Source organism: Eublepharis macularius, chromosome 12 (genome assembly GCF_028583425.1).
Source record: "Eublepharis macularius isolate TG4126 chromosome 12, MPM_Emac_v1.0, whole genome shotgun sequence".
Classification (NCBI taxonomy): Eukaryota; Metazoa; Chordata; class Lepidosauria; order Squamata; family Eublepharidae; genus Eublepharis; species Eublepharis macularius.
The window spans coordinates 52,458,243-52,473,322 of record NC_072801.1 but is presented as its reverse complement, the minus strand read 5'-3'; the positions used below and the strand labels follow the sequence as shown (position 1 = coordinate 52,473,322).

At 46.8% G+C, this 15,080-nt stretch overlaps 1 protein-coding gene and 1 pseudogene across 1 annotated transcript; one reads left to right on the top strand and one right to left on the bottom strand.

Annotated features, from left to right (window-relative positions):
* Positions 1-3,100: 3,100 nt before the first annotated feature.
* LOC129339334 (olfactory receptor 4D1-like) lies at positions 3,101-8,780 on the bottom strand (annotated as a pseudogene).
* Positions 8,781-10,152: 1,372 nt separating this feature from the next.
* Positions 10,153-11,091, top strand: LOC129339333 (olfactory receptor 14C36-like). Its single transcript, XM_054993920.1, has one exon. It carries the CDS (start codon positions 10,153-10,155, stop codon positions 11,089-11,091), a length of 939 nt encoding a protein of 312 aa, XP_054849895.1.
* The last annotated feature ends 3,989 nt before the right edge of the window (positions 11,092-15,080 follow it).

The window sequence follows — 15,080 nt, the reverse complement described above, 5'->3', positions numbered from 1 at the left end:
CTAAAGTCCACCCCTTACAGCCCCACACAAACCCAATTCCCCCCCAGCTGCCACACACAGACCCAAATCCCCACATTAGCCCCTCACAGACCCAAATCCACCCCCACCTGCCCCACACCCATAACCCCAGGAACAGGCTGGCAAAGGCCAGCCCTCTCCCTTTGTTCCCTATGCTGGGAACTTCTAAGCTCTCTTTCCCTGGGCAATTCTGCACAGCCCAGGGGTGCCACAATGGTGGGCACACTTCTGAGTGCCAGCTGGTCCCTGTGAAAGAGCACCTGAACCACAGACACCCTCCCTCAAATTCCCCCACCACCTACAGAGATGGCTGGCCAGCCAGCCCCATTGTTCCCTATGATGGGAACCAACTGCACAACAAAGAATAAAACAAGAACAACACAAAATAAAGTTTTACTTTTTTTTCTCCCTTCCAAAGTACAAGTAGGCAAAGCATTATGACACATTACACCAGCAGTCCCCCACACAGAAAAATAACACAACTCACTTAACATCAGAGAATCACAAAGCATGATTCCTGTCAAAAACACTTTATTTCTTGAACAGCTTTAGGTTACACAGCAGGGGGGAACACCAAAGGGCATGGCAGCACTATCTTACACAAAAATAACACAACTCACTTAACATCAGAGAATCACAAAGCACAATTTCTGTCAAAAACACTTTATTTCTTGAACAGCTTTAGGTTACACAGCAGGGGGGAACACCAAAGGGCATGGCAGCACTATCTTACACAAAAATAACACAACTCACTTAACATCAGAGAATCACAAAAACACAATTCCTGTAAAAAACACTTTATTTCTTGAACAGCTTTAGGTTACACAGCAGGGGGGAACACCAAAGGGCATGGCAGCACTATCTTACACAAAAATAACACAACTCACTTAACATCAAAGAATCACAAAAACACAATTCCTGGCAAAAACACTTTATTTCTTGAACAGCTTTAGGTTACACAGTAGGAGGGCACAACAGGGCATGATAGCAATGTACTACAAAAAATAATACAACCCACTTCACCGTTTTTGACAGCAATTGTGTTTGTGTGATTCTCTGATGTGAAGTGAGTTGTGTTATTTTTGTGTAGTACACTGCTTTCCTTCTCTGTGGTGCCTTCCTACTGTGTAACCTAAAGCAGTTACAGAAATAAAGTGCTTTTGAGAGCAATTTTTTGGGGTGATTCTTTAATGTGAAGTGAGTTGTGTTATTTTTGTGTAAGATACTGCTTCCATGCCCTTTGGTGTCCCCCCCCTGCTGTGTAGCCTAAAGCTGTTCAAGAAATAAAGTGTTTTTGACAGGAATTGTGCTTTTGTGATTCTCTGATGTTAAGTGAGTTGTGTTATTTTTGTGTAAGATAGTGCTGCCATGCCCTTTGGTGTTCCCCCCTGCTGTGTAACCTAAAGCTGTTCAAGAAATAAAGTGTTTTTGACAGGAATCGTGCTTTGTGATTCTCTGATGTTAGGTGAGTTTTGTTTTAATTTTTCTGTGTGGGGGACTGCTGGTGTAATGTGTCATAATGCTTTGCCTACTTGTGCTTTGGAAGGGAGAAAATAATTTTTTATATACTTTATTTTGTGTTGTTCTTGTTTTATTCTTTGTTGTGCAGCTGGTTCCCATCATAGGGAACAATGGGGCTGGCTGGCCAGCCATCTCTGTAGGTGGTGGGGGAATTTGAGGGAGGGTGTCTGTGGTTCAGGTGCTCTTTCACAGGGACCAGCTGGCACTCAGAAGTGTGCCCACCATTGTGGCACCCCTGGCTGTGCAGAATTGCCCAGGGAAAGAGAGTTTAGAAGTTCCCAGCATAGGGAACAAAGGGAGAGGGCTGGCCTTTGCCAGCCTGTTCCTGGGGTTATGGGTGTGGGGCAGGTGGGGGTGGATTTGGGTCTGTGAGGGGCTAATGTGGGGATTTGGGTCTGTGTGTGGCAGCTGGGGGGGGAATTGGGTTTGTGTGGGGCTGTAAGGGGTGGACTTTAGGGGCTGAGAGGACCTACTTGGGGAGACCATGAAATGGCCCCCCCAAGTGGGAGCAGGCTGAGCCTTGGTGGGGGGTGGGAGGAAGGGTGGGAGAAGGGCCCCTGAGGGTGAGGGGGCATTTTGCATGCAAAATGCCACCCCTGGCAAAGGAAGCCTGCCTCTTCATTTTTCCCTTAGGAAATAATGAAGAAAGATGAGCAGCAGCATGCTAACAATATGCTGCTCCTTCGCTTTCTTATGGGAGGATGGGGGGACCTGCTTTGGGGGGCTATAACATGGCCCCCCAAAGTTCAATCTGTCTGAAACTTGGGTGGTTGTTAGAGAAGGGTGAGAGGAAGGTCCCCACCAACTTTGGGCTTATTCGGTGGGAAAATGCCTCCCCCAGACGTCCGGGAAGATGGAGGCATTTTCCCATTGAAAAGCCGAAAGAAAGCCGAAAGATTCCTGAAACGTTTCGGCTTTTTTCTTTCGGCTACCCGAAAGAATCCCGAAAGCCGAAAGCCGAAAGAGATTCTTGTTTCGGCTTTCGGCTTTAACGATAGAGAATCTTCTTTCGGCTTTCTACTTTCGGCTATAGCCGAAAATTTTTGGCTTGCACACTCCTAATTAGTAAGATTGTTGCCATTATGTATTTAGCAGTATCAAAACATTAGGTTCCCCTCCCTGCCGTAAAACTGGGCTGCTTCAGATAACCTGTAGATTGTGCATCTGAATGCTCACCTCGGAGGGAGACAATAATTGCCCATATATGGAAAAGTAACATTGTAACATTCCAGCCGTGAAAGCCTTCGACAATACATAACATTGTTTTCTCTGCTGTAGCACATGGCATTGGATGTGCTACAAGAAGCACTATATTCTCAGATGTCATTAGGTTGGAAATGTAAAGAAAAAGCCATATTTTACTCTCTCACTAAAAATACATTTCTTTTTATTAATCTCCTAATGACATTCTTCATCTCACTGTTTCTTAGTGTGTAAATCAGTGGATTCAGCATAGGTGTGATAACCGTGTAGAGAGCAGAAAGCACCTTATCTGGAAAGGTCGAGAATAGATGAAGATGGCAAGTACAAGATGGAAGCATACTTTGGTTATCTGAGCACCTCAAGTAGAAAGAGCTTTCATCTTCCCTTCTGTGACATGTACTTTTATTTTGACCAAGATGATGGTATACGACAAGACAAGGACTATGAAAATAATAATGGTGAGAAGCCCTTTGTTAGAGAACATTAGCAGCTCTGTAAGAAATGTGTTGGTGCAGGCTAGCTTGATAACTTGAGGCGCATCACAATAGTAGTTGTCCAAAATGTTGGGTCCACAGAATGGTAATCGCACCATTAGAGCTGTCTGGACAATAGAGTGAACAAAACCACCCAGTCATACTACAGCCACAAATCCTACACACATCTCATGGTTCATTATAGTGAAATACTGAAGTGGTTTATGGATAGCCACATACTGGTCCAATGCCATCACTATGAGAAGAAAAACCACAGCACCCCCAGTGAAGTGAAAGAAGAACATTTGTGCTATGCACCCACCAAAAGAAATAACCTTGTGTTGTAAAGTGAGGTCCCACAGCATCGTTGGCACAGTGACTGAAGACTCACTGACGTCTACGATGGCCAGATTTCCCAGCAGAAAGTACATTGGGGACCGAAGCCAGTGATCAATGATCACTGCAGTGATTATTGTAAGGTTGCCAAGCCAAGTGGTGACACATACTGTGAGGAACACTATGAAGAGTACATATTGCAGAGGACGGTTTGCTGTGAAGCCAACAAGGTGAAATTCTTTTACTCTTTTGGTGATGTTATCTGGATCTATAGCTGAATTAATAGGGACTTTGTACACATATAAACTGCTTTTTAAAAAAGAAATAAAAGTACCATTCCAGCAACAAAAAAACAGTTTCCAAATGGTGGCTCAAAAATGTCCCGTCAGGCGAACGGAAGCTTCCAAATTGAGTTTCCCATATAAAACAATGGCTGAATTTTACTGAATTTGTTTTGCTTTACCAAACCAAACTGGAGAACCAATTCAGAATACAGGGAATACTGGTGTGTTTTTCCCCCCATTAGGTATTAGTGAACCAAATCTGATTTTTTTCAAGTGGACATCCCTAATGACAACAGTATGGGAAACCAGATAAATAGGAAGGTGGCCAGAGGCTCTGGCCAGCAGCCTCCTGCCATGGGGACTTACAGTGTAAGAGGGGAGAGTAGGTGCTCATGGTGGCAGGCCACAGGGACTATGGGGACTTAGCAGAAAATACCAAACACCAGCCTCTGCAGGTTAGGCTCACAGGTGGTGGGGGGAGCAGGAGCCCTAATGACAACAGTATGGGAAACCAGATAAATAGGAAGGTGGCCAGAGGCTCTGGCCAGCAGCCTCCTGCCATGGGGACTTACAGTGTAAGAGGGGAGAGTAGGTGCTCATGGTGGCAGGCCACAGGGACTATGGGGACTTAGCAGAAAATACCAAACACCAGCCTCTGCAGGTTAGGCTCACAGGTGGTGGGGGGAGCAGGAGCCCCTGCCTACCACAGAGGCAGTTATCCAGAAAACAGCTCTTGATGCAGACATTGAGGGGGTGGCAGCAAATCATTTGGGAGCTTCTGGCAGAGGAGGAAGCACAGCCAGAAGTCAAGTTTACTGGGTGTTCATAATTCCCTGTTGATGGAGGGCCAGCCCCTTGACTTTCTCCCTCACCGGATAAGACCATCCCAATGCAGAGCGCTTTCTCTCCAGAGGGTCATGCATCATCTGGTTGAGGGCAGCACCTGTGACACTGGAGCTGCCATTGCCACCCCCCCAACCATAGATACCCTCCTAGAACGTTGCAGACTGGGCTTAGCCTTGGACCAGGCTGGGTCCCTTATCACATGTGTCTGTTTTCCTTGCAGGCAGGTTGTAATTTGTCAGGGAGACAAAGGTGCATGGCTGTTCCAGCCCCTGGTGATCCTTCTTGAGTGCCATTCATATTCCACCCAGGAAGCTGTTCCCCAAGGCAGCCTGCATCTCAACCTCACCCCTGTGAGGGCAGGACGAGGAATGGATTTGGCAGCTCTGACTGCTGCACAAACTGCCTTTGCCTCCTTTCCAGCTGAGGGACATTGGCAAGACATATGTCCAGGCAACCTCCTCACCTTTTCAAGTTTAATAAAATACATGTTGAAAAACAATGAACTGTCTATTAGCTTGCTTCCCCACAGGGATGTCATTTCACACATCCTGGCGAATGATTCCTGGCTTAGGGCTGGGATGGATGGGGTGGGGTCTGCTGTCAGAAGGAGCAGATGTCCAGTGGCATATTGGCCCTGTCCAGCTTCCCTGCCCCTTCCCCCCAATGTAACTTGAGTCAGTGGAGTGGGAATCATAGTGTGACCCATGTATGTCTGGTGGGGCAGGGCAGGTACCACTGAGGACTCTCATTCTCTGATAGACAGAGCTGCTGGCATCTGATAAGCCAGGCAGATGACCACTGAAAGCTAGGGAGGGGGGGTTGCAGCCAGGAGGTGGGGGATTAGGAACAACATCTTGGGATCTGTGGGGCTCCTCCTCCAGGAGGATGGACCACTCTCCTTTTCATGGTTTGCAGAAGTGGAAAAGAGCAAGAATCCAGTAGCACCTATAAGACTAACAAAATTAGTGATAGGGTATGAGCTTTCATGAGCCACAGCTCAGTTCTCCACTATTTGCAGAGGCAGGGATGGGCTTGGAGAATTTGGGGGGGGGGGGTGATGGCCCCAGGATCAGTTTCTCTGGTCTTGCAGGCTGTCAGTCCATTCTGGGGGACATCACTCCAGGACTAGAACATGGCTCTCAAAGTCCAACCCACGTTCTCCTCACATCTTTCTGATGCACTGATGTGTTCAAATGGAGCCACTGCAAGTCTGTGGGTGTTTCTCACTCCCAATACCTCCAATTAGCCTTCTGGCCTCTTGCATAGTTTCCAACTGCTTTCCTGTCATTAATTAAAGAACTGCTCCCCACCTGCCTCTCCAGGACCTGGGGGCTGATCCCAAGTGCTGCAGGCTGTAAGTGCAGCTCTCGCCAGGTCCTGCCACCTTTCTGGCCTCACTTTTCAGGGGGGGGGCAGTGGTGGTGGAGTTTGCAAGTGAACAGTGTTTCCATTACCAGCTTGCCTTTTTTTGGGAACATGGTTGGACTTGTGTCAGTATCCCACTCCCCTAAGAGGGATAATCTCAGAGCTGGTACGTTTATTGCGGTGCAGCAAGCCTGGTGGTGGGGATTTCTCCCTGCAGGGTTAGGGACTTGCAGCTGGGGATGGGAAACAGAGCCCGGGACTGGCTAAGCCTTCCACTGACACTGTGCTGTCAACTGTTGCCACCCTGCAATTGGTCAATCCTGGCAGCATTGCCTATGCAACGATGATGCATTCACTTCTGGTTGCACTTTGCCAGGCTTGGCTGGGGGCCCAGCTTTCCCATATAAAGAAGCATAAGAGTGGCACTGAATTTATACTGGTGCATGGCCACAGGCACGAGATGAGGCCTTAGGATTTCACAGAAAAATTACCTAGTGAACTATTCAAATATATGGTGACTGCGACAAGAGTACTACATGCAACAAAATGGAAGGAATAATGATGTTCAGATTTGATGGTGTCTGGGGTCGGAGTCCCCAGCCCTTGACTTGCCAGGAGCAGAGGCTGGGAGGGGGCTGGGAGCAATGGTCTTTGTCCCCCGCACCCCCATGTTGGAAGCCTACCATGCAGCCAGATGGAGGACAGCTGCATACACCATACCGTGGTTGAGGGCGGAGACAATGCTCTGGCCCGAGTGGGGCAGAGGTGCATCATCAATGACACCTCCAGAGGCAGCCAAGGTGGGGTAAAAGTGGATAGCGCCCCAACCAGCGCGACAGCAGCTGAGGCCAGCTGACAACAGGAATGGACTCTGGAGCAGACTCCAACCCAGGCGCCCCACCCAAGCCACAGTGGGTCAGGAGGCTCAGATGGACACTGGCCAATCCCATCCTCCAATGGGACGCGAGGAGTCCAGGCAAAGTGAGAGAAGTTGACCAACCACTGGAGGGAACACGGGAGTTGAATCAGCTGCCTGTCAAGCCCAGGGAAAGTGAGCGGGTGAGATGATAAGGCAAGACCCGGAGATTAAGACTGGTGCCCCTGCCAGGAACTCCGTAAAAAGGTGAGGGAAGGGAGAGACAGAAGTGGAGGGTTGAGGAGAGTGTGCAAATGGAGTGGAGAGTGAGAGAGTGAGAGAAGGAGGGGGGAGAGGAAGGACAGAGATCTGGAGAGTTACAGAGGAAGTGGCATGGAGGTTGGCAGGTTGAGCAGGCCTGTGAGTGCATGAGAGGGAGTGACAGTGAGGTATACCCCCCCTCCGTCCGCAGAGCAGGAACCTGTGCAGTCCCTACCCATGCCTAAGGGCCAAAAGTCAAGCGCAATGGCGCCCAGTGTAGCTGTGTCCATGCTGAAGCATGACAGATGGAATGGAAGAATAAGATACATGAATATGAGCCAACAGCAAAATTAACATATACATAGGCCAATATCAGAATCTCAAGAAAAAATTCAAGTATTTTTTGATTAAGTAGCCGATAATTAAGAATACTTAAGAACATTTTTTTATTAAATATGATGATAGAAAGATATTTAAATAGAAGTGAAAAATTAAGAGCATATAAAAGCAAGTTTTATATAGATGTACAATTTAATTGTTGGCAATATGATTTAAACAATAGACATTTATTCAATTTATTTTACAGTATTTAGATGTAGTGTTTAGGTTTATATATGACTTAGATGATTATTGATTACTGAAGTAGTAGGTGGCTGTAGAGATATGAATTAGATGGTGTGATGTAGTTCATGTTCTATGTGTTTATGTAAGAGCTTATTTGAAATAAATAAAGCACACACACACACAAACACAGAACTAGTTTGCCTTGGCTCTGCTGCCATTGACTGACATGTTTTTTTGCTGGCTGAAGGACTGCATATTTCCCCATAAAAAAGCTGGCTGCATCATTTCCCAGTTCTTCGCTAGGCAACAAAGACAGCCTTCCTAATTGATTCCCTTGATTGTTTCATTAAAGTTCTTAGAGACATTTGCTAAGGGAAAGTTTTGTAATTGACTTTAGTTTCTGTGGTTAAGACACACTAGGGAGACAGGTTCTGATCCATTAAAAAGAACAAGAAATGGGTGTATCTCCTCCACATCTCTTGTTTCTTTTTCCTACCAGGAGGAGTTCACCAGCACATGTGGAAAGATGTAAGTGTACCACATTTTTACTTACTCTTAGGGATGTCTAGCTTAGGAAAAAGACAAGTAAGAGGGACAGAAGAGAGAACTATAAAATTATGAGTGGCATGGAGATAGTGGACAGAGAGAAGCTTGCCTGCCTCTCTCATAATATTAGATGCCAGGGTCATCAACTGAAGCTGAGGGGTGGAAAATTTCAGAAAGACGAAAGGACATATAGTTAAAATGTGGAGCTTGCTGCCATAGGATATAATGAGGGCTGCCAACATGGAATGCTTTAAAATGCATGCAGCTATAAATGGCTACTGTGATGGATATCTACTCCTTGCAGTCCCAGACACAGTATGCCTCTTCCTAAGCAGTTGCTGGAGAGCATGGGTGGGAGGATGCTGTTGCAGTCATCTTACGTGCATGCTCCTTAGACGCAGCTGTTCGGCCACTGTGTGCATGGAGTGCTGGACCAGATGGGACTTCCTTCTGATACAGCTTGGCTCTTCTGACGTCTTCTTTTCCTATGTTTTTGCTCCGAAGCATGACTCATGGTCAGCTGAGTGTTTTCTTTTAAAAGGCACAGCAAATCTTTAGCGATGGAAAAGCAGAAAGACAGTAGAAAGAACCTAACTGCAATGAATATTATTGAATTAGAAATCATAAAAGTGATGCAACAGCTTTCAAAAACAGTTTAAAGAATGGTTATTGAAAATTGGAGAGCAGTTGTGTGTTAATTCTGTCTGAAAACAGTGTCCTAAAAGGACACCAAACTTTGCAAGGAACTAGTGTATTTTCTCTGCAAGAACAGCTAAACAACTTGAATTCACTGTCACACAGTGAAATGGACGCTAGTCAGATTCAGGCCCAATATCACAAAATAATACGTATTTCATAGAATGTACATTGCAAAAACGTAGTTCTTGCCACTAGGATATTATTTTTTAATTATCATTTCTAGATTTGTAGAGAATAGGTCCCTTGGTGAGCCATATTAGCTAGGGGCACAGCCTACATTAGAATACTATAGTCTAAGGACAAACAGTAGGGATAGAAAATCTTTCCTACTCTGTTTATGCTCCGCTTTCCATTCTTTGCCAGAAACAGGGCACTAAACTAGGTGAAACCAGAACTATGTGGTCTGAGTAAAGTACTTCCAATGTGCTGTTGGTCTGATATATGAGTCATAACTTACAGCTCTATGATAAAGCTGAAAAGCTTATCAAAAGCAAGAACTATCTTCCTATGCGGTGTGTGCAAGGATTTCATTATGGATGAGTTTTATATTTTAAAAAAGGTACGTTTTTTGAGATCCAGGAACTGTTTTTGGTTTGTTATGAAATTCAAACATTGCACAATCATTCCATGCCCTCTTTGTGCTGAATATCATCCTAGTTTCCCTGACAGTAATGACTGGGAAATCTGGTTTGGAAATAGAAGGCTAGATAAATAGATATTAGACAACCTCAAACAATTAAGGGATATTGTTCTTTTAAGAAAATTAAGATGAGTTTTATGCAGACCTAAAGGGGAGTGATGATGGGAGTTTGCTGCACTTCACACTCCTTGCAAGTCATTCCCAAAAGCATTTGGTCCAATATGGGAAGACGGAGATCATCAGGGTGAATAGGAAAGCTAATCTGAAGGTATCAAGTTTTACAATGGCTTGAAAGTTACTATCATAGTTTTACACTGCATGGTCAGCTAAATATTACTAAAAATCAGCAACGTATAATGTTACTTTGTACTTTTGAACTCCTTTGTATAAGACACTAGGATTGTTTAGCTTCTTGGCAAATACAGCAGCTGAGTATACAAATTACCATTTTTGTGGATATTCTATAATCAAGTTTTCTTCATTTTTTATTTTACTTAGTCACTTTTGCTTTTCTCTCCACAGACTTTTAGAAGTATAGAAATGGTAAATGAAACAGATGTCACAGAATTCTTCCTTTTGGGATTTTCTGATGTCCACGAACTACAGGTTTTACATGTTGCCGTGTTTCTCTGTATTTACTTGGCAGCTCTGATGGGGAACTTCCTTCTCGTCCTGATTGTAGTCCAGAATCAGTCCCTTCATAGCCCCATGTATTTCTTCCTTGCCAACCTCTCCTTATCAGATGCTTTTTATATCTCTGTCACTGTCCCCAAATCCATGGTGGTTTCAGTGACAAACAACAAACGGATTTCTTTCTCTGGGTGCGTCAGCCAACTTTTTTCTGTTGTCACATGTGCAGGTGCTGAGTTGACTTTTCTCTGTGTCATGGCTTATGACCGCTATGTAGCCATTTGTCACCCTCTTCAATACATGATCATCATGAACTGGAATGCTTGCGTCCAAATGGCAGCCGCTTCTTGGATCAGCAGCCTAATGAATGCTGCTTTGCACACTGCAAACACATTCAGGTTACATTTTTGCGCTTCTAATATTAAACAATTTTTCTGTGATATTCCCCAATTATTAATGATTTCTTGTACTGATACAAAAGCCAATGTGATAGTTCTACTTATTGAAATACTTATTGGTGGGCCATTTTTCTTTTTTTTTATTGCAGTTTCTTATGGGTTCATCTTCTCTGCAGTGTTTAAAATTCATTCAGCCCAGGCCAGGTACAAAGCCTTTTCTACGTGCCTTCCACACTTGACTGTGTTCTCCTTGTTTCTTTCTACCACTGTATTTTCTTACTTCAGACCAAAATCTTTATCTTCACCACCAGTGGACCTTCTGGCAGCTGTATTGTACACTGTTTTGCCTCCACTCCTGAATCCTGTTATTTATAGCCTGAGAAACAAAGATATCCAAGTGGCTATACAGAAAGTGTCAAAGAAACTGTTGGGATCTCACTTGATGAGCTGATACACTTTCCAAAACATTCCCCTTTGATAGTAATGTGAATGGCTCAGGCGTACTAGTATGGCTACAGATGCATTCATATTATTAGATTTTTTCTACCATTTGCAATGTATCCTTTCCAGTACATAATAACCAAGAAATGAAGTGCTTGTCACCAAATGGTGAGTTGAGTTTATTTAAGTTCAACAGCATAATCAATGCTGTCATGCTCATAGCAAATACATTTAGGCTGCTCTTTCCAGGTCTAATATTAAACAATTTTTCTGTGACATAATGATTCATTATTTCCTGCTGAGGTGCTCTGTCTTGGTGATGCAATCATTATGGGGGTGCAATGCTGAGGTGCTCCATCTTGGTGATGTAATCATTATGGGGTTGTTATTTTGTTATATGTGTCAATTGTTGGCCTCGCCCAGGACAGGAGGCAGGGTGGTCTGCTGGAAAGGACACTGTGTGCCTGTCGCTCCAAAGGCTGCCCTGGATCACAAGCTGCCCACTGGCTGCACGTCTTCTTACCCCTCCAACGGCTGTTAGCTGGCAACGATGCCTGTTGGCTGTGGGCGGCAGAGCCTGCACATCTGCCCCACCTACTATGCTTCTTTGACACCCCCTTTTCACAAATCTGCCCTGCTGCCACCGCCATCACCTCTGCACTTTGCTAGCACAGGAGCCAGCCCAACGGCGTCGGTACTCTGCATCCACAGCCACGAGGGCATCACTGCTGACCATAGAACTGCACAGTTCGTATTATACAGGACTATCCTTTTGCTCTTTCCATCTGAACCCAAAGTCCTGCAGTTACAGTCAGTTAAGAACTGTGACAAGTAGACATGGGCACGAACCGCATTACAAACTAAAAAAACCCACAAAACGGCCAATTTTCTGATCGCAATCTGGTAGTTCATGATTGTCCCTGGACAATGAATCAGCATTCGCTGGAAGCCCCAGTTCGGTGCATTCGCCTGCGATTCGTTAAGCCAGACATTCAGGCACCATCAATTAATTCTCTTGGAAATGGAGCCGGGGGGATGCATGAACTATGTTTGCACTCCTTCTGTCGCCCTGGAAACCCGAAACGAAGCCCAGTTTATCTTGATCGACAGGTATTCCTTCCAACCACAGAGCTGCAAATTGGTTACAATTGGTTACATGGGAGAAGACACCTAGGGGGAGGGAGGGGGAGGGGGATGGTCTGTAGCCATGGGCACACCAATCTCATCCCTGCAAACTCTGATAGGCTGTCTTGACGTCCAACCACAGCCCTCCTGCATTGCTCTATGGGACCCGCGCTTATAAAAAGCACTGGGCTCCCAGGCTGGCTTTCACTTTCGGTGAGCAGTGGAGTGGGACAGAGCTGTTGCTACTTGCTACTTGCTAGCCTTTGGGGAGAGAGACAGAGAGAGTATAACTGAGCTTGGATTTTTGGGATAGGGATCTATCTCCTCTAGTTCCAGGGCTGCTGTCTGGCCCTGGGGCCAAGCTCAGTGGGGACCTTGGTTGAGAGCTCACACAGTATTATTAGTGCCTGATCTGGTCAGGTCTGTGGGAGTGGTGGTGGGCTAGGACTGTAGTCCCTCCCTCCCTCTGGTGCCAGGGCTGCTACCAGGCCCTGTGGCCAAGCTCAGTGGGCACCTCGGCTGAGGACTCACACAATCATCTCCTTTTCTCTCCTCAATTCTTGTTTGCTGGCACTATGAGGCTTCTGGTGGGGGTGAAGAGTGGTCATGGGGGAAAGTGCAGAGATTGTCCCAGTTGCACCATCGGAAGCAGTGCTGGTCAGGGCTCTGGAGCAGCAGAGACTCTCGCTCCCCAAAAAATCTCCTGTTGTGGCTGTGGAGGAGGCTGAAGTGCTCTTGCCACCGGGAGAAGAGGAACTCTTAAAAATGTTCGAGGAGGAGTAGCCTGAGGGATCCCTTGATGAATGGTTGGTGTTCGAGGAAACATCAAGCCCACCCCCATCCCAAACTGCCACTGCTGTCCCTGCCAAACTATCAGAGTGGAAACCCACAATTAAGAGACCAGACAACCAAATTACTCTAAAATATATTAAGTAATTATTAATCATATAAAGTGACACAGTGCAAAAATTAACAATATACAATCAATTTCAAGTATGTTCTGACAAAATTCAATGCACAATATTACACAATATCCGGCCAACTGTAGAAATTGCACTATTTCCAACACAGGTGGAAGCTCAAACGGAGATGACAAAATCAGTTCATAGAAGAACGTGGAACACCACTGTTCCTGTTGTATTCTTTAACATAATCACTTTCTGTTCTTTTTACAGGTGGAACAAGGAGATTGTATATATATCCCAGGACTGAAGACCCGACAAGGAACTGGTCATTGATAACACTTGTTTCCAAACTGCATCAGGGGTCAACAGACCTTCTCCCCATGGGAGGTGGCTCTGAGGGAGTGGATGTCTGGAGGAGAGGGTTTGTCCATGGCTTCATGGTGATGGACACGGGAGCCAACATGTTTGCAGCCCTGAAAGAGCCGTCCCTCCCACGTCTGGTGTGCATGGCGCAAAAGATGCACCTTGTGATGAGGGACATGCTCGGGCTAGGGAGCAAGCTGAGGGACTGCTGGGATGAGGGAACGTTGTGGACATGCAATCTGCTGGGCAGCTGCTGTCGCATTGCTTCCCACTTCTCCTGCAGCATCAACTCCCCCTGGGAGCTGTTCCAGAGGCGAGGGGAGGGAGGGGATCCCAAGCACCAACTCTTTCAGGACCTGCCCACCCACTGGAACTCCACCTACGATATGCTATGTCATCTGGTGGAGCAGAAGGGCCCATTGAAAGACATCCTGTCATCTTCGGATGTGCTGAGGAGGGGAGAGGGAATTGAGCCTCAGCTCCATGGAATGGAGAGTCCTTGAGCAGATGTCCCAAATGCTGAAAACATTAAGGATGCCACCAAGCTCTTGTGCTCCTACGAGGCCAGCCTGGGTCAGTTCATCCCACTGATCCATGGGCTGGACTGCTTCCTGGACCAGGAGCTCTGCGCCACAAGGTGCCGTACCAAATGGCCTCCTTCTGTGACCTCCGCATCAAGGGCAGCATCACCACTCAGGGGGGTCAGATACAGCACTGGAAAAGGGAGCTCCGCTCAGCGGTGCTCCATTTCCAGAAAGAGAAGGCAGGACTGAAGGAATCTGGCAGGGGTGAGGGGTAGGCGGAGGATGAGAAGGGGGAGGGGAGGGGAGGGGGAGGGGGAGGAGGTGGTAAGAGAGCCACACCAGGGCAGACCCACCCAAATGGCCCATTCGATCTCTGGGCCTCATTGGTGGGCTGTGTGGTTGGCCGCTGCACGGTGGGTGGGTCCCTCACAGTGGAGGACTCAGCGTCAGCCATGGTGCGCGAGCAACTTGCTGAACCCCCCGAGCCTCCCCCCCCATGCCAACCCTTTGGAGTACTGGGCGAGGAAATCTGCAGTATGGCCAGACCTGTCCATCATGGCAGCCAACATCCTGTCCTGCCCTCTCACCAGTGTGCAGAGCGAGTGGGTGTTCTCCCACCTGGGAGACCTCCTCCATCCCCATCACCTGTCTGAACCCTGACCTGGTAGACATGTTGACCTTCATCAAGGTCAACCTCAATCTACTGGGATACCCCTCCATGGACCTGGACCTACCTGGGCTCTGAGCCACCCCAATCTACCGGGGTTGTAGGCCAAGCTCCTCCACAACTGGCTCAAGATTCCTTCAGTTCTCGGAGCTGCTTCCATGGCTGGTGACCCTTTGCCCTCCTCTCCCAGACCAATTCCCGTTCTCTCTTTCAACCTTTCCCTCTCCGGATGGTGCCCAAATGACCCCTCCCCACAAGTTGTCCCACACAGGGTGCTGGCTGTTGTCCCATGCTCCATTTTTTGGGCACGTAGGGCAGCTCCAGAGCTGTGGAACATATGTTTGCACAGTACAGAGCCTCCTATCCTAGGCTCCTGCTGTCCACTCTGTGCATGGGGGGAATGGGTCCCCCGTGT